The 23477-nt window shown below is 42.1% G+C and overlaps 1 protein-coding gene across 14 annotated transcripts in view; it reads right to left on the reverse strand.

Moving 5' to 3' along the window:
- The window catches only part of ank1a (ankyrin 1, erythrocytic a), an 81716-nt gene extending 68215 nt beyond the window's left edge, over positions 1 to 13501 (reverse strand). For 6 of the 14 annotated variants that reach the window (XM_068604399.1, XM_068604398.1, XM_068604390.1 and 3 more), the window contains exon 1: positions 13034 to 13480. In XM_068604399.1, the coding sequence (XP_068460500.1) occupies positions 13034 to 13159 (126 nt within the window). In that variant the 5' untranslated portion in view covers positions 13160 to 13480. Of the gene's footprint in view, positions 1 to 13033 lie in introns of all 14 variants that reach the window. The other 8 variants (XM_068604397.1, XM_068604395.1, XM_068604391.1 and 5 more) reach the window with 4 other exon arrangements.
- Positions 13502 to 23477: the final 9976 nt, after the last annotated feature.

The following is a 23477-nucleotide window of genomic DNA, read 5'->3' on the forward strand; positions in this document are numbered from 1 at the left end:
AATATTTAAAAAATGAGCATGCTAAACGGAGTGGGGGAAAACATTTTGAGTTTGTGTTGAAGTGGATTCAGTTTCATTGATTCAGCAGAAAGCAAGAATGCAAGAACGACGAGAATGGAGTGACAGTGGGAAATGTGTGGGAAGAGAGTGATGAATGACGGAAAACAAGACTTAGCTCAAGAAAGTTGTTTTATGATGACCTTCAGCCTCCTGACAAAGGACAGACATAAAAGATGACCATAACAAAGGGAGGTGGGATACTATTATCCATTTAAATTGTATGAGTTAGTCCAATGGCAGCATTAACACTTCAGGCTACAACAAATTATCACTAACAAGCTCTCATGTGTAAAAATGGTCACAAAGTGAAATTTCTACCTTCGCTCAAAAGCAAGTAAACAAACTCCAAACCATGCTCTCCAGTGACGGGAGAGCTCAGGAATTACAACCACTTTTACACTGTCCTCCACATAACCAGAGGCTCAAAGGTTACTGGATAATTGTCTTGCAAATGCTTTGATGGCCAGGTGTGGCCTGTTCCCTCATTATTTAATGACAAATTAGGCAGATAACAAGGTCTGGAGAGGATTCAAAATGTTGAGTTTGCATGTGGTCGCTGGTCTCGCTCAGCACGAGGACAAGAGAGGCGTCGATGCAAGTGAAGAAGTGAACTACACAAACCTATCAGGCAGATAGCAGAAACATGACGAGTGAGCAAATCAGTGGTTTGGTACATTCCTAAAAATAAGGAATGTACTGGCAAGTTCTCCAATACCAAAAGGCCTAGAGGGCCAAGGAAGACTGTAGACGTAGCAAAAGTCTTTCCTTGGTGAAGAAAACCCTTTCATTACATGAATACTTAGGTCAAGAATACTCTAAAATCAAGAGACGGGTTCCTGACTCTAAATATAGAAGGTTTACAAGAAGCTGCAAACATCTGAATGAGCCTGATCTGTTTTAGATGCTAACAAAGCTTCTCAAGGGAGAACACTTGTTCGTGATGACTACGGGTTAAAGAATTCAGGCAATCATTGGCTAAAAGTATAAAAAATGATCATTATATTCACTATTATGTTAGTTTGTCCAATTACTTTACTAAAGATAAGGCTGAAAGTATATACTGATTTACTTAAAATCCAATGCAGTGTAAATAGGCAAAATTAGAAATATTGTGTCAATACTTATGGTCCTGACTGTATATAGACACACACACACGCACACACACACACATACACACACACAGACACACACACGTTCCAGCAATGTGTAGGCAATTAAAAGTCTGTGCCCAAGGCGATGCTGAGGCCAAAGTCAGTGCTCTATGCTCTGACAAACATTTTCTCCATTACCAGGAGAATTAACTGTCCTGCACTGCCTCAAGCTTTGCGATATATTCTCCTTCACTTAGACTCTGCATGGAGGCAGCGGGGGGAAAGGGTAAAAAAAAGTGACCACAGGGGCGAGAAAAGGAAGTGGCGGAAGTGCTGCTCTATGAAGAGGCTACAAAAGGAGCAACAAAAAAAAAGAGATGAGGGCATAGTGAATGCAGCCAAATGCAACGTAATCAGGATCCAACTCCAGTAATCAATACAAATTAATAATTTACCTAAAAAGACATGCCAGATTATCTTCCTGACTGTCAGTCTCTCCGTGTCCCTCTGATCAAACTGGGTTGGAAAAGACAAAACACAGAAGACTGCAGTGACCACCTGTTCCATATGGTAAAGATGGATGTTCATGTTGTTGTACATTAAAATGAAATACATAAGAGCATATACTGTTAAAGTGTAAGCTACATTAAATGGAATTTCTGAGGGAGATATGTGTATTAGTACTAGTAGTAGTGGTGGTGGAAGAAAGGGACTGTTTAGGAGTTTTTTGACAGGAGGAGAGGGACAAGAAAACGAGAGAAGAGATAATGTCAGTGTTCATATAATGATTGGGAAGTCCTCTGTATAAACACTAGGTGGTGATATCTAACTTTCTCAGAGAGCAGCTGACACCATGCTGACTAAGGGCTGGCTGACAGTGGATGTGCGTTTGCCAAGTCTACATACATGTGTGCTTACATGTGATGGTGTGCGAGGTGCGGTCGACCTTGTAAAGCTGCTGCATACACGCACAGTCTCCTTCATCATGAGCAAATACCGCTAAAGTCCCCACGGACCAACCCCTTCCCTCCTCTGCAAACCAAACTAAATTAATATGGCGGAGGAAAATCCAACTAAAACATTATCTGTCTGTTCACGACATCAAAGGATTTCTAAAGGAGTGTGGTGAAGTTACCAACCCAGCACTCTGGTTTCCTTTCCTTTTCCTGCCTACCATAAACGAGAAGATGTCGTAACAGTAAAAGTGACTGACGCTCTATCCCCCCCCACTTCTCTCTCTGTTGCTCACTTAATCCATCTTGTTTCTCTCTCTAAATGTGAGATCCATAGTGCTTAATGCAAAATCACAGGCTGAGATTGAAGAGAGGGAGGTGTTAAGAATCAAAAGCATGGTGTTGCAGCATTGCAATGTGCCGCAAGTAACTGCGGCAGAGAGAGAGAGAGAGAGAGAGAGAGAGAGAGAGAGAGAGAGAGAGAGAGAGAGAGAGAGAGAGAGAGAGAGAGAGAGAGAGAGAGAGAGAGTTGTAGTCTATATTAAAGCAGGAGAATTGATTATGGGAGGGAGGAATGTACTGTGGGAGGGAAGGAAGGAGAAAGGGAAAGGGAAGGGAAGGGATGGGGGAGGGGGAGGGGGAGGGCACATGGCTCTGCAAATCTCTGGGGTCAGCCAATTAGAGGCTGGGTGACACAACCATCCTGCCAGCTAGTAAATCCTGCGCCACAAGACAGCCCACGTGCCTTTGTTCAATGAACGTGTGGCTTGTACACAGTCACACGAACACACACACACACACACACACACACACACACACACACACACACACACACACAGATAAAAATGTAAAGTACCCAGTGAGATTGGAGATAGTTAAACATCAGAAAGGTAATACTAAAGGAAAAGGAAAGTGCCTCTTCACTGTCAGTTAAACTGCATTGTCTTGTTTTTTTTATATGATCAACTGATTAGTTACCAGTTATTGTTGGGCTACTGAAACTGACATGAAGCTTAAGTACGGACGTTCCATTGATTTACATCATGGTGCGTTCAGGCTCTATTCAGTAAAAATGTGTATTTGGCAAAGGTAAATTAGAACTTTATCATGTGTTCAATTGTAATCTTGTAAAATGTATTTTTTGGTGAGAATCTTACCTTAAATTCAGTTGGTTAAAAGAAAAGTTTTCACAATAACAATAGATATCAGAGGGAATTATGAATTGTATATAATCTTTGATGCCGCTACTCTGGACAATCCACAAACAACATTTTCTTTTATTTAAACTATACATTATACCAAAGAAAAATTTCGTAAGTGACGTATATTTCACAAGGTGCTTTTGGAAACAATTGTAACTGAGAAAATGGAAATTGAAAATCTAAGTTTCCATGACAACTACAAAATTTGGCTGAGGAAAATCATGTCATATGATCAAAAGCTCCAGCACAGCTAATGACTGGACCTTGTGCTAAGATTATTTGTTCAGGGTCAAGAATGAAATCTCTTATCTCAAATCCAGATCTGGGTGAACCAAACCATGAATATGCGGGCAAAGCTTTGTCGTGAGTGAAGAACAATGTACAAGTCATTCATTTGAATGGCTCACAGCATATCTGGCAAAGGTAACAACAGATTCAATACGATGTTTGTTCGATTTAGAGGTTAAAGGGACACTTTATCAACTTTCAACCGGCTTTGTAATGATGTTCAGCTTTCCTCGGTGTTACCTGCACCCGGTGCTCCTCGTCTGCCACTTATTCGCTAACAGGGTCCACCGGATGGTGAGAAATGCGTCATTTACGACGGGCTTTTGCTCTGGACGCTATTAACCCGGAGGGAGCCCATACAAAGTGAATTTAACATACAACCCACATTGCAATCATATAAAGCCGGTTGACAATCAGCAAAGTTTCCCTTCAATAATAATATTATTAAAGGTTAATCATATCCCAAATGGAGCCTGCCTCCAAAACCATTTGTGCAAGTGATGCAACATGTCACAACATGTTTTATTTAGGGTTAGGTGCTACCACTACTTCCTTCCAACATCAACAAATCCCTAGCACATTTCTACAGTTTGTGAATGGAGTATAATTAGAAAAACAATGCATTTTCCAGTGTAAAAACTAAAATAATTGATTGTTTGCAATTTCAATAAAGGTAATTAAATAACAATGTTTATGTGTGTGACTGTACTTATCTGTACGTATCATGTTCAACATACACATGAGTGAATGAATGAACAAGGGCTCTGTTGTGTTTTGTCTATCTAAATGTCATTGGCCTTCCTCCTGGAGAGCGCAGCTCCTGAGCATGCTGGGTGGGATGAGGAACAGGATCAAATCAAAGCGACACCACCTCTGCCACCGGGGGATTTAGATGAAGGGGTTGACAAATGACTAAGCTTTTAATAACAGGTCACTACGATGACATTTGACACGAGGATTAGATGACTAAAGTAAATCTGTACTCCACTAAGTAAGATTTGTCATCAGGGAGCAGAGTGAAAAGTCCAAGGCCCCAACCAATGCAAAATTCCTGGTCGCGTAATGTCATCATCCGTTACCCAAAAGGACTGCTATAGCCATAGAAACTGGACCTGAATCCCTTCCCTAAAAGCCCCACTAAGCTGCTGTCCCATAAATACTGTATTTCAAGACGCCACTTTGGCCTATGACGGTCTATTTCAGTAAAGAAATTCAGACTCCAAGCATGAACTCAATCTTCTCCTTCCCATCCCATTAAATGAATCAGACGTTGTCTATTGTCCACATTCAGAGAAGTGTGAATTACAGCCGGGAAGCTCTGCAGCTGTACTGACCTACTGCACTGCTGGGTTTAGCGTTAAATTATTCCTTTTCACACTGGGTGACAGAAAAAAAGGAATCATCATATCAATCAGGTAAATAACACCCGTCATTCAATACATAGGAAAATGGTGCAGCGTTGACCTTGGGGTCACCTACACTTTATATGTCACTTTTTGCTTTCAATCTCCTCTTCTCGGTTATACCTCTGGGCCATATGCCTTCAGTCTAAGCGCTCTTCTTCGCAACAAAAACCCACGCACAATCACTTGCACACAAGGTGCTTCACACACGAGTAGTTCGACAATGGGAAGCTTGTTTTCAACACAAAAATACATGCAAACTTGCAGAATACAATTTCAAAAATATGGATCTCTGGGTTGTGCCACCTGAGATATTAAGACTGAGTCTTCAGGTATGCTAGAAACTCTGAGGCTGCACACAACAGTGGGTTGAATTATATACAAGCATGCTCTCAAAGCTAACATGATGCTAACCATGAATAATGTTAAACAAGTACAGCTGATACTGGTGGGAATGAGAGTAGTTGTTTCCAGGCATATGGTGAAAGAACCAAAGAAATCTGAGCAGATGGCAGGTCAGGGTATCGTCAAATGTCTTTGATTCATCCTGAGAGGAACATAACTGTCTGAGCAAAAAGTCATAGCAATACATCCAATATTTGTTGAGACATAGGAATACATCCTCTGGGGAACATGGGTGCGTGTACAATTTTCTTACGACAATCCATCAAATAGTTTCTGGTCAGACCAATAGGCTGCGAAAACTGTAAAAGTATACAAACACAAATCATTTTAGTAACCTACTCTACTGTATGCTGACGTATAAATGAAAAGGAACCACAGTGGCCAAATCATCTGTAAAGGTGGACGACGATAGAAAAATGCCCAGAACACTGACTGTTGTCAGATATACGCTGTAGTTGGTTAAAGCCCAACACACAGGACAAAAACAATAGTTATATCCAGAGCATAACAGAGCACAATAAGAGGTTTCCCATTGCAGAAGCATCTAGTTATTGCACATATACGTCCGCGAGATGCTGCAGAGTCTGAGGATATCAAGGCAGGACTCCGAGTTCTTGAACATCAAACTACACTAAGCTGCCTATTCCACCTCTTGTCCTTTCCTCTTTCTTCTGTCAGCATCCAGAAGGCGCTTAAAGGGAAAAGGCTCAGGTTGGGTAACGGACACCAGAAGCTTTCCTTTCCAGCAATGACTGATAAAATTCCTCTTGGATAATTTAGCGTCATTCATTTTCTTTCTCTCTCTCTCTCTCTCTCTCTCTCTCTCTCTCTCTCTCTCTCTCTCTCACTCTGTCTTTCCTTTTATTTTGCTAAGAATCCATTTCAATAACCCTGATCTCTCAATTCTGGTTTTAGAGAGTTACGTAACAGCTGTGATATGAGAATAACAACAAGGCAAATTAGTGCAATAGGCCAAGGAGAGAGATGGAAAGGAGAATAAAGGAAGGAAGAAAGGGAGGCACAGGGAGACACCTAAAAAAGCCACTTATACTATGACACTTTATTTCATGTGCTGTCTCACAAATGATTAGGTTCGACTGCACAGTAGGAGGATGAATGCTGCCATTGGTAATATTTCCAAACCTGTAATGCTTTGATGAAAGAATTGCTACATAGTCCTATATCGTCCTATATACGCACGCTTCAGTTTAGTTCATTTACAATGATCAGCTGGGAAACACCAATAAATGCTCTTGTATATTGAGGCTTTTTAGTTTTTAATTACAGAGACAACACAAAAACGTGAATGCTGATGCTTGTGACTTCCGTTGTAAAATGAAAGAATGAAGCACCGCAGCGAGGATAAAACTATCCATTCTCAGGCTTTGGGGTTTTGGGGAAGCCTAATCCCTGCAGAGAGGGAGCGCCTGCTGGATGCTTGAAGTTATTTTGCTCTTGTTTATTTCTTCTTTTTTTTTCATTTTAAAAAAGATTGGAAAGGCGCATGATGGAACAGGGTAGTCCTCTCGTCTCTCTAACCAAATGAAACTGATTGGATGTGGTATCTGCTTTGAACTCACTCCGTCGAGCTTCTCATACCTGCTATCGCCCTGGTAAAGGGAGGAGAGAGGCGGGGGTTGGTGAATTGTCCTCACGTGTACCTTTCGGCCCGGCTTTAATTAAAAGAGCGCAGGCTCCAGCTCCCGGCCAACTTGCCCCAGCAGCACTTATTGGAGAGCCAGGAGCTGGACTCACTGAGACTCATTCCCAGGCTCCATCAACATGAGTGAGTGCTTCAGCCAGGTCCGCTGAGTCATCTGTCTAAGGGTTTCCACACAGCCACCTGAGCTGCCGCCACACACACACACACACACACACACACACACACACACACACACACACACACACACACACACACACACACACACACACACACACACACATTATTGTCTTAATGACTTCTCAACATAATCTTAATGTAATACTTTAATACTAATCTTAAATCCAAGACTATGGCTGGGCCATATTAGGACAATAGATCATCTTAGATTTTTAAGATCATAATTTGACATAAGTGTTGTCTTTTCCTGGTTTTAAAGTCTTCATAAAAGTTAAGTGATTACATTTTCTGTACTGACCAGCTTGTTCTATTCATTTCCTTTACTCAAACTTAATATACTATCGACGTTACTGATGATTATTTATCAAAAATCTCCTGTCGGATTTAGTGAAAGCACTAATGGTCAACCTTACAATATCGTTAGAGGTATTTGATCAATAATATTGTGATATTGGATTCCATTTTGCCCAGACCTACTAAATATCTGTGTTGAAATTCAATAAAATGCAGTTATACAGCAACCACAAACTGGCTGGAGGAAACCCCAAATGTAGGGGACTGAAAGTAAATATATCCGTTTTCTCTTTTATGACTATTGTTATCTGCTGTTGCCGCTAATTTAAGAATACAAACTCAATGAATATGCAAGTGTATTTGATGAGGTTTCCCTTTTCCTTCTCTCGAGGGTGGAACAGCAGGACTGGCTCTTTCTGGCTCGACCAGCACCTGGTGAATAACTTTTATCTTGTTTATTCAATCTGTACAGAAAACAAAGTGTAAAAAACGACAAGTGTCATTTTTTCTTGGCGGGAGCAGTGGCTTCCTAAATTCTGGTACTCACTGTGAGGTTGCCAGGCAACATCCAGTGACTCCAGGTAGTTATTGGGGCCAAGAAATCGCCTGCAGCTCGAGTGGTATTGATCTCTCGTGTCAGCGAGGAAGGGAAGACGCATATTACCCAATATTTCAAAAACATTCCTATAGTCTTTAAATAGAAAAATAAACATAACTTTGACTGATAATAAAATGATAATTAGTTGCAGCCCTGAATGGGAGGACCAGCCAATAGCCCTCTCATGAATAAGAGGTGAAGTAAAAGGCCACTGTTTATGAGCCTGAAACAGATATTGACTGAATCCAAGTTTCAGATTAGAGACAAATATCCACACATAAAAAATGATTTACATGTTGTAGCAGCAGATAATGAATTTGATTACCATCTGCCAATGGTTTGACCTCCAGAATGTTTCATTGAATATTCATAACTTTGATCTCAGTAGCTAGTAAAAGGCACAGGTACGCACACAGGCAGGCAGGCAGGTGTTGCCTGTGATGGGCTTAGTCACTGCTGCAGCACCCCTAATACACTGCACCAAACCTGGGCACACAATAAAAACATCTCCATCAACACAGCACCAACACCTGCCGGTCAAAGACATCGACATATTAACCACAGCGAAGGCTCTGCTTCCAGTTCAGGCAAGGAGGGTGAGAGATTTTGGAGGGCAGACAGAGACGAGGCTGGAATGCTGATCCACTGCTGCCACCTTTGTTTTATATGAAGATGGAGATAGCACTTTCACTGTTTCTGCACAGTCCTGCACCACGGCTACTGAACCTGAGAACCCGAGCGTCTACGTGGCTGCAGCCAACACCTCTGAGTGCCAGATTTGATAAAGCAACAAAGTCATAGTGCATCTGAACAGACTTGTTGTATTGATGAGTCTAAGTACCAGCGCCACTAAGTGGTCAGTCCTCAGCTGCCATAATGCTTTCTCTGCACTTCACTGCCTTACAAGTAATAGACAAGCTTGACTTAACAGAAACAGGAAGTGCACATGAATGATGACCTTTGAGCTACATCAAACAGACTCATTAAACCATTCATACTTTGTCTAAATGTTCACGTTTGATCAGTCCAACTTTGTATATGTGAGAATTTGCTGTTTTTGTTTTGCTGAAATTCCTGAAAATGTATTATCTTGTTTGGACAAAACACCTGACATCATCTGAAGGAAATACAATTATTTATTTAAAGAAGCATTGTTTGAATTTACTGGCAGAAAAAAACTGCAGTTTTATATATTATACTATAAGAATGCCAAGAATTCACTGGTTCCAGCCTCTTGCAGTTGTTTTGTAACTAAATTAACAGCTTTTTGGACAACATTAGTCATTTAAAAAAGACCATTTGATTGATAATAAAATCCGTCGTTGGTTGCAGCACTAATCCCAAATAGTAGTATGCATGTAAAGAGACTTACACGTTCCCATGTCAAAACATACTGAAACTCAAAACTAAAACCTGTTCCTCAATAAGCAAATGGCAAATGACATGTAAGAGAAAACTGCTCATATACAGTATATGCTCAATGAGAATATTTAATTTGTTAAACACCCTCGGGATCATAAAAAATCCAACTGAAAGAATTGTAAGGCTTGTACTACTAGCGCACACGACACATTTAGTGTGTTGTTTTGCTCAGACTTTGTAATTGGATGTATAATGTTATATATTACTTATTTTTAAATTGTACTTGCGCTGTTTTGTAACTAGCACAAATGTCTGTTTTGTGTTCACAGTTTGTGTCTTTCTACATTACATATACAGTATTTAAACAGTGATGAAACATAATGTAAATATTAAAAAAAGGTTTCATTTACCAACTACCAAAAGTGGGCAGGCAATATGTCAAGAGGGCAAATCTTCAGTCAGTTTAGAAAATAAATACCAGGTGTATATTTCCTATGACTTTGGAATAATCCTGAATCTTGTAAATATTTAATCAGCCGAAAAGGAAAATTGCACTATACAATTTTTGTCTGTCATGCAAATATGAGACAAACAATACAAACACAGCAAAGCACTAGTTCACACTTCAGGCCATGCTGGCCCGCTGGACCCCTTCACTCTGAAGATGCTTTAGATGTGGACACAAACCTACATTTAGAATTAGGGAAAAATAGGTGCCGACTAGGACAATAGGGCTTTGTTCAGATCCTGACAAAGCTCATTTTTCAGGAGGAGCAAACGCATCAATAAAAGTAATTTGAGGACAGCATTAGCCACTGCTCAGCAACTGACCTGTGCTGCATAATACTACACCGTGAAGCCAATTAAAATGGCATTTTCATCCTTTGACGGTGAATTGTTAGCTTTAAGACTCTGGACATGAATCAGTGGACACAGATTTGTTTCCCCACAGAGATGGAAATACTCATGGAAAACATCAAAATTCACCAGACACAAAAAGCACACAAGCTGGTGAGCGAAAAGATGCGAAATTAAATTGATCACGAGAAAACAAGTGGACTCTAAAAGCCCAGCGAGCAGCCCCTAGAGGCCATAAGACCAACTGGACCAAAAAAGCATGAACCAAGAAGGGTCAGAAAGGAATGTCACGGCACCTTGTCACGGGATATTGTCTAGCTATAACAAATGCACAGTAACATCTGTTACGCACATGCTGAAAGGCTCACGAGCTGCCATTTGATCATAAAACATGAAGACAAATGATGATTTTCACTGTCTGCAGGGCGGGTGTCATAGTAGCCTCCTGAAAATATATTTAATGAAAGACCATCACCAAATGCTTTCCATTTGAGAAGGTGTATGTATCAACCACGATCCATTCGAATGTACACAAAAAGCACTGCCACATTGAGTTCAAATAGTTCAAGTCATGTAAGCAAAGCTCAATAAAAAAAAGCTACCAGTAATTTCTTCATATACTTACTCATAATAAGTGATGAAAAAATACATAAAAAGTGTGCACGATAAATTAAACAGCCTATGGTAAGAAAGGACAATGAGGTTGGCATAATAAAAAGCCTTGTTTGCTGATGACACTTCTTTTTTTTTAAACAGTGTTTGTAGGTGAGCGTTAGTATGTGTGAGCAAAACTTAGGTGGTTGAATAAAATTTTTCACATGTCACAGAGAAAACTGTTGACCTTGCCTGCTCCGCGAGGATAGGGACACTCCCGAGGTGCAGGTCGATACACAAGACAGCTGATGGAACAAATACCGAAAAACAGCAATCGAATGGCAAAGAAAGAAAACAACCAAGTGTGACTGATTCGGTAACCACCATGCAATAAAGGGGAAACTTCTGAATTACAGACTGGAGAATGTGACGACGTAGCTGCAGGCATCAGAGAGGAAACAAAGAGGGCACTGGAGAGAAAGAGAGAGAATTCCCCCAGTGTTAACATCTGCCCCAGAAACCAGGAATGGCTGTAAGCTGGTGTTAAAAAAAGGAAGCGAGGTTGGGAGGGGGAGATTGAGGGGAGTCAGGAAGCTTATTTAAAAGACTTAAGCTGCATCGTTACGTAAGTGATATGCGATCCTCTGAAACCATACACTTTCAGTCAAAGTTGGGATGCATTAGCACCCCCGCCAGAAATCTTATCCTTGCCTCATCCATACTGTTAGAGCAGCAGGCTTTCCCTTCTCGAATCTCATCTCGCCAGATGTGAACATACTGCACTCACACACATGCATAAAACGAACGCGGCCACACAAGCATCTCTGCACCGACTCTCACACTCCTGGTCTTTAACGCAAAACGTTGATAAGATCAGACAATCAAGGGAGGTTAGAGGTGGAGATAATGGCAAAACCGTGTACAGTAGCTCAAGTCGGTCATCGACAGACAGAGTGGTGGCATGTGTGTGCGTGTGCCTGTGATGAAACGATTGCGTCCGACTCTTCTCCAAAAAGAAAACGAAGGAGCAAACTCCCACTGAGAGACATCTACCCCAGTACCATCACCTTTCCCTCTTTTCTTTCCTGCACAACAACAAAAAATGTCAACCCCTTCACCAGCCTTTCAGCCCTGCCTCCCCTCTCTGTGAAAGTGGAAGCTGTACTGTGTGTCTGTCCATAACACTGTCTCTACTGCATCAGCATCAGATTGGTTTACAGCCAGCCTGGCACGGTGCAGCCTCGCAGGGTGGCTGGACTCTCACCCGGTTGCTGAGGACTAATTTCCCACCAATACACAAAAGCACAATCTGCGGAGGACTCATTATCATTAATGAGTTTGAGAGAAATCCAACGAGATGCCAGAGGAATAAAGTCGAGTCTGCAGCTTGCCGATATGTCCCTGCAGGCAGTGACTGGCGGAGCAGAGATTTATTGTTTACAACGAGTCCTGCCAGTCACTTCAGCTGTGCCCGGGACTCCTCAGTCAGACACAAGTCTGCAGGTATTGCTCCGCAGTAATTAAGACGACATATAGAGGAGAAGCTGAAAAGATTACAGACTGTTTGAGGGAAATTGGCACGCTCACTGTACTCGTGAATAATTAGTGCTGGAGTGAAATTTTGCTCACTGACACCATACCGCAGTGTGAAAACAACAAAAGAGAGAAGAGAGAGAGAGAGAGAGAGAGAGAGAGAGAGAGAGAGAGAGAGAGAGAGAGAGATGTGAAGAGGGACAGTGAGAGGTAGAGTACGCTGCCTTATCAGACGGCTGAGACAGGACAGTCAAAAAAGCAGGTATAAAGCAGTCGAGGGGAGAAGGAACGCATGCAGTGTGTTGTACCGTTTCCCCATGTCTGTATGCACAGGACATACATGTGTGCCAGGGGGACTGAGTGTACACACAGTAGAAACGCACTAGTAGAGTTTCCATGTGTGCCCCGGCACCCCTGAGCACAGCTTAGCATGACAGAGAAAGAAAGGGTGGGGGGGCTTCCAACCTTCCTGCCCCCCTCTCCAGCCAGCCCTCCCCACCCTAACCCCATCAACCCACCCCTGACTACCCCACCTGAGAATAGTCCCAGTACCTTGCGCTTTTTATCCCGTGAGCGACTCCTCTTTTTGACTCTCTCCTCCTCCTTTTCTTTGCGCTCCTGCTCTAGCTGGGCTTCTAAATCCTTGTTCTTGCGGAGATGTTTGGCGGCTTGTGCCATGGCGTTGGTAGAGGAGGTCTGGGCGCCGTCGGCGTGTCCAGATCCTACGGCGGTGGTCTGCGGGGCGACAGCGCTGGGACTTCTACCTGGTGCCGGCCAACACTAGCGCTGCCGCTGCTGCTCTGTGTTCCTCTATGGCCCTGCAGTCTGCGACCGTGCTCACCCTCTGCCTCCTCCTCCTCCTCCTCTTCAGCAGTGCAGTCACACACACATCGGCAGTCCTCAGCCGTCTGCTGTGGGATGCTACTGCAACGCTGCTCTCTCTCTCTCTCTCTCTCTCTCCCGCTCACTCTCTCTCTCCCTCTCTCAATTGCTCACGTACACTTCCCTCCTTCAATTTTCTGCTGCCTTCCTCTCTGCTCTCCCTCGTTCTCTGCGCAGGATAAAATGGTAAATAACATTGGACAAACAGGTTTTTTTTTCTGTTACACTTGTTTTCATTCTCTGCATCTCTCTTCCCTTCACTGCTTTGACATTCTGTCAAACTGCTTCGACCCCCCTACATCCAACAAATTCAAGAGGGGATGAACTAACGGTCAATTGAGGAACAGCCTGAGCTGAGCAGCTCTGAATCAAAGTCAGCTCTCCTTCTTTGCATTGATTTTGTTTCCTTTTCCTGTATTTAATTTCTCACTATCTCATGGTCCTGCTGTGTGTCCATCTGTGGAGGATCGCTGGGCTGCTCAGGGAACCCGTCATCACCATAATAACTGGCACACAGAGACCAGAGGATATAAAGAAATAATCTAAAACATGCATGAGGGAAAAAATAACCTGCCTCTTACTCGTGTACTCTACCCTCTTACCCCCCCACCCCACCGCCTGCTCCCTTCTCCCTCTCTACTGTTTAGGCGCTGCCGCAGACAGGATTGGTACCCGTGCAAAGATGTTGGTGCAGTGTGCTGGTGTTTATCAGAGTGAGGCTGTGAACGATAAAAGGCTATTTTTCCCATCGCCGGCTGAACATCTATTGTTAAAGGGTGATACAGTAACATTAAAAAGCTTTGCTTCATTGACTTCTTTTTCTGGCTTCCTACATTCATGTTATCCTCTTCCCCTGATCCTGTTGTAGTTTGTCATACAATTAAAAGACAATGGGTGGTATACATATATGGTTTATATTATAAGTCGCATTTGTGTGTAGTGCTCATGTACAATGCATGTGTGAACATGTGCGCAGTGAGAAAGAGGTGCATAGGGAGAGAGGAGCTGATGGAGCCGGCACCTGTTTACTGGTATTGCTCTGCCTCTCTCCTTCTCCCTCCCTCCCTCTCTCACTCCCCATCTCTCCCCTCCTCCCTGCAATGCTGCTGACGCAGGCAAAAAATATCGTTTAACATCTCTCTTTGCCCAGCTCACTATACATCACATGTACAGTTCACACTGATACGGTAGACACACACACACACACGCGCACACACACGCACACACACGCACACACACACACACACACATACACACATGCACACACGAGGGGTTAGCTGGTGAATGATAGTTATTAGAGTATTCTGCAGCCACATCTTAATTTCCATTTATTCTCTCATCCATTAGACATTTTAGAGAATAATATCGGACAACGTACAAAAACAAGCAGGATGTTATCACCTCATCCCATCTTTATTTGTCTCCCATTTCAGCAGCTAATTATCAGGTATTTTCTGACAGTTAACAGTGGAATGACTCATGATCCAGAGCCCAATTTGAATGCAAAGTGCTCTTAAGAAAATTAAATCGGAGTGTTCATTGGCTGTCCGTTGACAAAATGAGGATTATTTCCAACTTTTCGAGCCATTCCTTCTGCTTGTGCTTCCTGTCCATATCTCTGTACTTCCCCTGTGTTTTTCCTTTCCTCCCTGCCAAGGCTTCCCCTGATCTGATAGCATCTCTCTCTCTCTCTCTCTCTCTCTCTCTCTCTCTCTCTCTCTCTCTCTCTCTCTCTCTCTCTCTCTCTCTCTCTCTCTCTACTGCAGCATACTAATGAATAGGACTGGTGATATTGCCTTCTGTCTGCAATGCTACTACACAAATCACTTGCTCATGTGGCCCGGCTATGACACAAACAAACACAAATACTGTCGGGCTGACAGCTCTGTGGCAAGAGATCCTTCACAATATCGAACTCCTGGGAATGTGCCGAAATGAATCACCAGCTGGACCGACCGCACTGGTAATAAGGAGGTTTTTGCTTAGCCAACTAAATTGGTCTTGTTATGCTCTACTCTTGCTCAGCTAATGGAGGGACAGATTTACAGTGGATTTTTAACACAGCCACTGGGACCACTTAGGTATAGTAGCTGGATCATCTTAGGCTGAACCTGGAGAGACCCAGTGGAGAAGACGGCGTTCCACACCCATCAACCACTGACGAGCAAAAACGGTTGCTGCTTTGACAGAAGGCCTGTTTCAAACACCTGTTTCAATTCATTTTCTGATGCTGCGTTATTCGACTGCCGACCTTCAAACCTGAGTTTCATTGGATGCAGCGACAAGGACGTGTTTTCAAAGAACGCACTGATCGCAACTGTTTTACCGTGTAACTTCTGATGTTAACAGCGTTCTAAAATACTCCTCCATGAATTGCAATGGAAACCAACGACTAATAAATGTATCTAAAAAACAGTTTTACAAAGTGAACATTTGGGTCCTTTTCTCATAAACTTTTATGAGAAGATATTTTCAAACACATTTTGCTTAAACGGGCTCAAATACTGGAATGGACTATAAAACCCCATATACACCTATTTGTATGTTTCAGAGTGCTCCCAGTGTACATTAACTGTCCCTGGGGTGGTCCTGCCTGGGACACAAAAGGGACAGGTTGTGTGGACCTGGGGGGGAGAAAGAAACACACAGCGACTGCCTGTCTTCTCTTCAGTGTGACGGCCAGCACCCGCCAGCATGTTAGCCGCTCCAGTGCTCCTCTAAAAACAGTGACGGGATACGACAGAGCCACATATACACACACACACACACACACACACACACACATGCAGACTCACCACAGTGAAAGGAGCCTATTCAACACATGAAAGCATGCTGTGTGTCACCTCACTATCAAATCCAGACCCTCGAGATAGAAACACAGACAGTCATGTAACAGTTCAAGAGCCACAACAAAATACTTTGTGAAATCAACTCCAGAAGAGATACTAGACAAACTAGTGGTTATATGGGTCCACACAGTCAGACTCATGTTTGCGGCACTCAGTGTCATTTAACACCTTACATGACTTGTTTTACCAATACATGGAGACATGTATTGTCACTTTACACCCCAAGTGTGAACATGTACTGAATATGTTCGCATCTAGCACCAAGAGTCTGACTTTGATAAATCATTCCGAAGGCCATTTTCTTCTCACAAATAACTAAAAGGATTTATTCATCTCATCGAAGATACATTATTTTGGCTCTCCTAAAAATACGACTTTATAAAATCACAATGAGCAATGTGGATGCAATGTAGGTTGGTAAGAACAAAGGCACACTGTATCAGTCATCATCTGAACAATATGCACTTTGTAAATGAAAAGGTTGATAATTCTGCAGTGTCAGCTTGTTCCTTCCCTTCTCCATCTAATACCATGACAATGTTCAATCAAAAGCGTATCAACAACAACGCAGTGCCTACCGAAAGTATCTTCTTTCAGAGGACACGGGTATTTCACTCTCAATGGAACTGCTGATGACAAGGCCTTTCCTAAATCTCATTCAGCTTCCACCAGCTTGCTGAGAAAATACCTTTTTTTTTGCATGTTGACATTTAGCAATCTTGCCAGCATCTCACGTCTATCCACATAACTCAGACTAAAAATGTGTTTTAATGATGATGTTCCCCATTGAATAGCTCTGAAAAACGTAAATGATGTTAACTGGCTGCTCACAGGTAAGGCCTGGCAGGTGAAACACATAAGCATTTGCCCACAGTTCATGAACTCCAGTGGTCTCAGTTGCTGTCGATGTTATATACAGTTATCTGCACAAAGGCGCATCTGGGCCAGGGACTCTTCAGAGGACAGACTGTGCATAAAGTGGGATTCAAACAGTTCATCAAAGGCAGAGTTGGATCCCTGCAAGGGATGAGAAGTTTGTCCTTAATAATGTAGTAAGTGTCGGTCCTGCTCTGTATTCTGCGTACAGCGAGGAGGCACAGCTGCTGACCCTCTCCTCCCCTTAATGCAGCAGCAAAGCACAAAATATCACAATGTGACAGTAATGAGACCATTATACAGGAAAAAAGCTAACTACTTTTGCTACAGAGGTTTGTGTTGCTACAGAGATTTGTGGAGCAAATTTGTCCACAGTGTCAGTGGAGATAATTTGGACAGGCGACTGTGGCTCAGTGGTTAGCAGAAGGAAGACTAAAAAACAACTATACAAGTAGGGGTCCATTTACCATTTACCCTTCAAGCTAGTGAACGGTTCAACAGATAGTGAAGCAGCAGAAATCGGGAGCCTTATTTAAGGTCTGTGATACTTTAATTAATAAGCACAATGTGAACCAGCACATCAGTGTGCAGAAAGTTGCCCTATAGTTATATAAATCTTGTTTGTTTGAGAGCAGCCAACACAATTTTGTTAGTTAATGGCAAAATTTTGATCAAGTGAAATAATTACAAGCGATTACCACAATGGCTTACCAATATATAGAATAACTTATTTCCCGTCCTGAAAGCAAAGCTTCAAAATCTGCTAGCAGTGCTAGTTGTTAGCTAAGACAGCCAATCATTAAAAAGACCAGAACAGACAATAATACGTTAAACAACTCCAATCAACTGCTTCACAAAATGAACTTCACCTCCTTTTGACTAATGTCGTCCAGGAAAGGGTTCGACGGAGAAGAGGGGCCTGAGCCTGGAGTTCTGCAGCGAGACCCTTCTCCTTTGCCGCCAACCAACTCAGAAATGAACTCTACACCCAAACAAGAACATCATGTTGAACACATTTGACGTACAATTTACTGACATGTTTCAGCTGGATTCTGAAACTGCAACAGTTTCCAAGAAGCAGATAACAAGTTCCCTTGTCTTAATATAGCTCATTTTTCTCGGTCGAGTGTGTAGTAGAGTACACGGGCCTTGGACTGAACTTTCTAGCCCGTCATTCTTGATGGTAAATATCAGTTTTGCACAAATTTACACCCACACCGCAGGTAAAACTCTCGGGACAATGTTCTCATTTCCTGCTCTAATCTAGTCACCTCATCAGGGACAGGTCACATAGACGCAAAGACCAGGGGAATATTTCTAAAAAAAAAAAAACTTAATTGAATCAGATTAGTCGTAATAACAGGAAGCTATAACGCCTCTTATTGTTTGTATATTGACATATCAGCGGCAGCAGAAGCTGGTGTACAGATACAGCAGATGCTGCTGGTTTTCACTATGCCGCTCATGTTCAATCCACCTCAATATTAGAGAGTCTCTTGTGCATTTGTTGGCAGAGGTCCACAGCCTACAGTGAGATACAGTATTCTGCAGGCCAGGGCCATCCTCTGCACCGTCAACTGTGGCTTATAGAGTTATTTTAACAGCAGCCGTGTTAGTCACTATCAGCCAAAATTAGATGACGGGATGAACTAAAAGCTCTTGTTGTATTTGTGCTACTAGAGTGTGGATGAACACTGTCGGCTGTTTTGTGATTTCAAGTGGATCAACGGATCATATCACTGCCGTTTTAACCACGTGAAACAGATTATGGTTGGTCGTCACCAAAGATCAATTGGAGAAACATTTAGCAGGGAGGAATAGAGGTCAGGCAGCGCCCTCTATTGATTATTAGAGGGTACTGCGGGAAAAAGAGAGGACGATTTGCTGCAGGACTTTACAGTCAAACATGAAGGTTCTTAGTAATGCCATGCTGTTAAATTGGTTCAAATAAGAGCTTTTTAATTAGATACAACAACAAACATCAGGGATATCTTACAGGTGAAAATGTACTAGACTAACCTGACAAATACAACAAGTGCTGTAGGACTAATCCATAATGCTTATTACACAATGGCTCACACTGCCCCCCACAGGCTCATCTTGCAGTACTGCTCGTGGCTGTAGACACACAGCAGAGCTCAGTACTGCACTGCAGCACATAGCCAAGGAAGAGCATTGCCACAGGACGGCACAGCTCAGGGCTGCTCCGATAAGAGAACACATTGTTCACATGTAATCACGTGTCCAAATGAGCAAGATCAAACTAAATCCATGTGAACATGAGCGCTGAATTTTGTATTTAGTGCTGAAATTGTGGACACAAACTGTTTTGATAAGCAATTAATCATGCAAGCTATTTATGGAGCAACAATAACGAATGTTCCTCGGTTCCATTTTGTCAAATGTATGGATTTGTGACTGATGGTTCATATCAGTATTAATTGAAAAAAATGGGATTTTGGACAATCAAACGTGAAATAAAATTAGAAAATTTAGCAAGAGACACTTTGGACAGTGTGGCTGCTACTGCCGGAAGACATTGCTATACACCAATTTTACCATTAATATCATTGAGGTTTATTTGAGATAGCTTCTCTCATTTCTCCATTTTAAGTTCACCATCCTGAAGGAGCAGAACAGATCTTAGGACTGGGAGTGGATGTTGAATGAAACTACCTGTCAAAGCCCTGATTCCAAGGCAAAAAACATGATTCAAATCACAAACATATTCTCATCAAGAGGAATGACTGCCAAACACATTTTGTGCGAGCACACTTGCTTGCATGCTTTTTCTAAGCTTCTCTCCAATTTAGCGGTGATGTCACTACTCTGGGTCAGAGCATTCTCTGCAACACACACCCATTATGTCATCTGAAACCTATAGTGATTACAAACTGTGCTAACTATTGAAATACAATTTGGCCCCAAAAAGTTTTGTTAAAGTTTCAAACTTTAAATAATTTTCCCAGGATAAAGGAAGGCGTGTCAATATGGGTCATGTGGCATGTGGACATTTACAGCTGAGCGATTCTTGAGAAAAGTCATAGCACATAATTTACTGATCAGGCTCCACGTTTTGATATATTTTTGACACATGTTGGCAACATTGAGGGAGAAGTGGTGCATCAAAATGTGTGGCAGAAGAAGAAGAAGAAGAAAAAACAAGAAGCCTGTTGGATAATAGCCGTGTCTGCAGTGTTTTGCAGCATTGTTGCACCACAGCCACACTGAATAAAGATGTATTCTTGCCAAAATGAAATAGGCTTTCATTTTTTGTCTTACATTTTCCCACATTTTATTGACTAAATATATTATTGATATATAAATATTTGTTTGACTGAATATTTGTGAAACCAACTGAAAAATAATGTATACAACGCAAATGAATATAAGTATTAAAGTACTTATCAAGACATACTTTAATTTAAAAACAGGTCTACATCATTGCAGGAGGTGAGAATGATCACAACAAACGTCTATTATGAGCTTACAATCCACGACAATAACAACTCAAATTACATCACCATAAATTTTCACAAAATTGATTTAACACATCTCTAACCAAGAGTAAACTTAATCTCAACATACTAAATGTTTGTGGCAGGTTTGCCACTCAGTTGTGTATTGTACCGTGTTCTTGTTATTTTGTACACCCTCAGGAAGTGTAACGTCTGGTGGACATTTTGTCATCATCCTTCCCCTCGTGACACTTGGTGAGTAAAAAGCATGAAGGCAGGACAGAGCAGATTATCTTAGAGACCTGAAATGTTCCTTTGGAAAGAGATTCCCCTTTTCCTCTCTCTCTCTCTCTCTCTCTCTCTCTCTCTCTCTCTCTCGCTCTCTCTCTCTCTCTCTCTCTCGCTCTCTGTCTCTCTCTCTCGCTCTCTCTCTCTCTCTCTCTCTCTCTCTCTCTCTCTCTCTCTCTCTCTCTCTCTCTCTCTCTCTCTCTCTCTCTGCTGGCAATACCCCAGGAGAAAGAGCAATGATTGGGGGCAAGCCATATGGCAGGTAAACCGAGAGCAGGCGTCATGTCCAAACTATGTTGTGGCTCAGGATCCTGCCACCTCATCAGTGGTTGGCCGTAAGGGCCAACTAAGCCATCTCTGCTGGCCTGAACAGAATCACAAAAGTACACTACATGTATTACACTTATGTTTCCCTAAGAGGTTATTTTCTCATTGCACAGTTCGAGTCTTCCTCTGTTGCTCTGCTTCTAGTCTGCAGCGCTGCTTCCAGGGCAGCTTGTTTTGAGGAGAGCTTTTATCCAATCAGATTTTACCTCCAATGTCTCTATGAACAAAGAGAGGCCCGAGGCCTTCGAGGTTGCCTTTGCAGATTAAAGTACATGGGGATGTTATCGTTGATTGTTTGTCATCATCTTCCACCAATCACATCTTTAGTTTGACATGTTGAGCGTATTCTTTGAAGTGCCAGGTCCTGCCAGGTGGCCTGGAAGTACATCAGCATTAACATGCGCTGGGATTGGTCCGTGGACCAGCGTGAGCATTATCGTGCACTGTGATTGGTCAGTGGGCCAGTTTCAGCGTTAACATGCGCTGTGATTGGTCAGTGGGACAGCGTGACTTGTCAACAGAATGCTAGCTACCAGAGCTCAGTACCAGCGAGTAGTAAGAAGAGTTTAGGTTGAAACAAAAAGACATTTTTAGTGTTTTGCTGAGTGTGATGAGAATAGACTTTGTGAACAGCAAGAGGTGAGTGAACTGCTTTTGGGTTTTTACATCTGCAGTAGCATTGTGTTAATGTGTCCATGGTGTTGTTTTATTATATAGTTAATATCGTTCCTTCTGATCGTGGCTTGTTTACTTGAGTGTGCGGTGTTTTAGTGCCACAGTTTTCTTGGATTGTTTTGTCATGTTTTGTTTTAACTAAATGTGACTGGTTCCTGTAAATGTGTTCTTGTTGATGTGGACAACATGCATTGTCCGTTAATGACACAGCATCCTGTCATGCGCGTATGTGAACTATTATGTAAACTATATTAGACAACACCAAAAGGCCCGGGTAAAAAGTTGCACGGCCCGCCACTGTCTGATTTGGCTCTGGATTCTAGGGAAGTCTGTAGATCAGAGTTCAGTGTAAATATGCCACGAGTGTTACTGACGCTGCACCATCACCAGCTTGCTGGTGTGAACAGCAGTTAGTCTCAAAGCTGCAGAGTCAGCAGTGTACTCACCGACACACCAACTGGAAACGGCAATGGCCTGAAGCAGATCGACAATCACCATCGTTGTGTACAGAGGATCTGTGAGTACACCGCCCAGCAGTAAGTAGGCAAAGCCATACTTTGTTCTCAACTGGACATTTTTAAGGGATTTTGTCCAGTGACTGTAACATTTATATCACTTGAGTATTGAGATAAAAACACATTCTAGCATTTTTGGAGGAATGATACAAGATTACCCGGTAGCAGTTGATTCCAATGACACGACTTCTCATCATTTATGTTCCTGGGCCACGAAAAGGTGACTGCCGGACAGAGGAGGCAACATTGATGAAATATTTAATAGAAGAAATAATTATACTGGATAATTAATTTTTAAACTGTATCTGGGGATTTTAAAGACCTATGATACTCAAGATGCAAGTAGTGCATACTGTTAGACCACTTTGAATGAAAGTTGCAAGGCCGATGTTTTTATTCATCAGAAATGTAATTTCCGTAAATAGACTTAATTATGTATTTTGGTTTCTAACTTTCTTCTTTTAGTATTATTTTTCCAATATTTGAAACATAATCTGGCAGAATGTATACGTTACTGTCAATTGTTGAGACACTCCCACAGGAGAGTAACTGTCTCACACCTATGCAGAGTGGGTGGAGCATTAACTATTAAAGATCAATGTGATGCAGAGCAAGAGCAATGTGCTAAATATTATTTCTCAAGACTCAAGTGATACTGTCCAACGAACCTGCATCGGAGATGATTGGATATGCAAAGAGCTCCTTTAAACAACAATTGCATAACTGCCACTATTGTTTTCCTGTAAGGGAGAGATGTGATGAGTTAACTGCGTTTCTTGATCAGTTGCCAAAAGCTCAGCTTGAAACCCTTCGTCCGGACCATCTACAGCCATGAAGTACATCAGCAGTAGGTTCAGCACAGCAAGAAACTGTCTGTGAAAACCCAGTTTGTATAGATGGCAATATTTCATCTCTCATTATGTCAAAACAAACTACAGTCTGAGATTTTAAATCTCTGGAGAGCTGTTCAGAGGGAGAAAAAAAGCGTGTGACTGACTCAGCGTGTAATGCCCAAATATAAAGTATAAATTCTACATGATAGCTGACCAATGGTTGAACATTCAGAAGATACATTTGAAGAGGAAGCTGAGTGTGATTGTCAAAATCATAAAGCTGCAACAGGTGA

Source organism: Clinocottus analis, unplaced genomic scaffold, assembly GCF_023055335.1.
Source record: "Clinocottus analis isolate CAN_PGR_092001 unplaced genomic scaffold, fCliAna1.0.p SCAF_7, whole genome shotgun sequence".
NCBI classification, from domain to species: Eukaryota; Metazoa; Chordata; class Actinopteri; order Perciformes; family Cottidae; genus Clinocottus; species Clinocottus analis.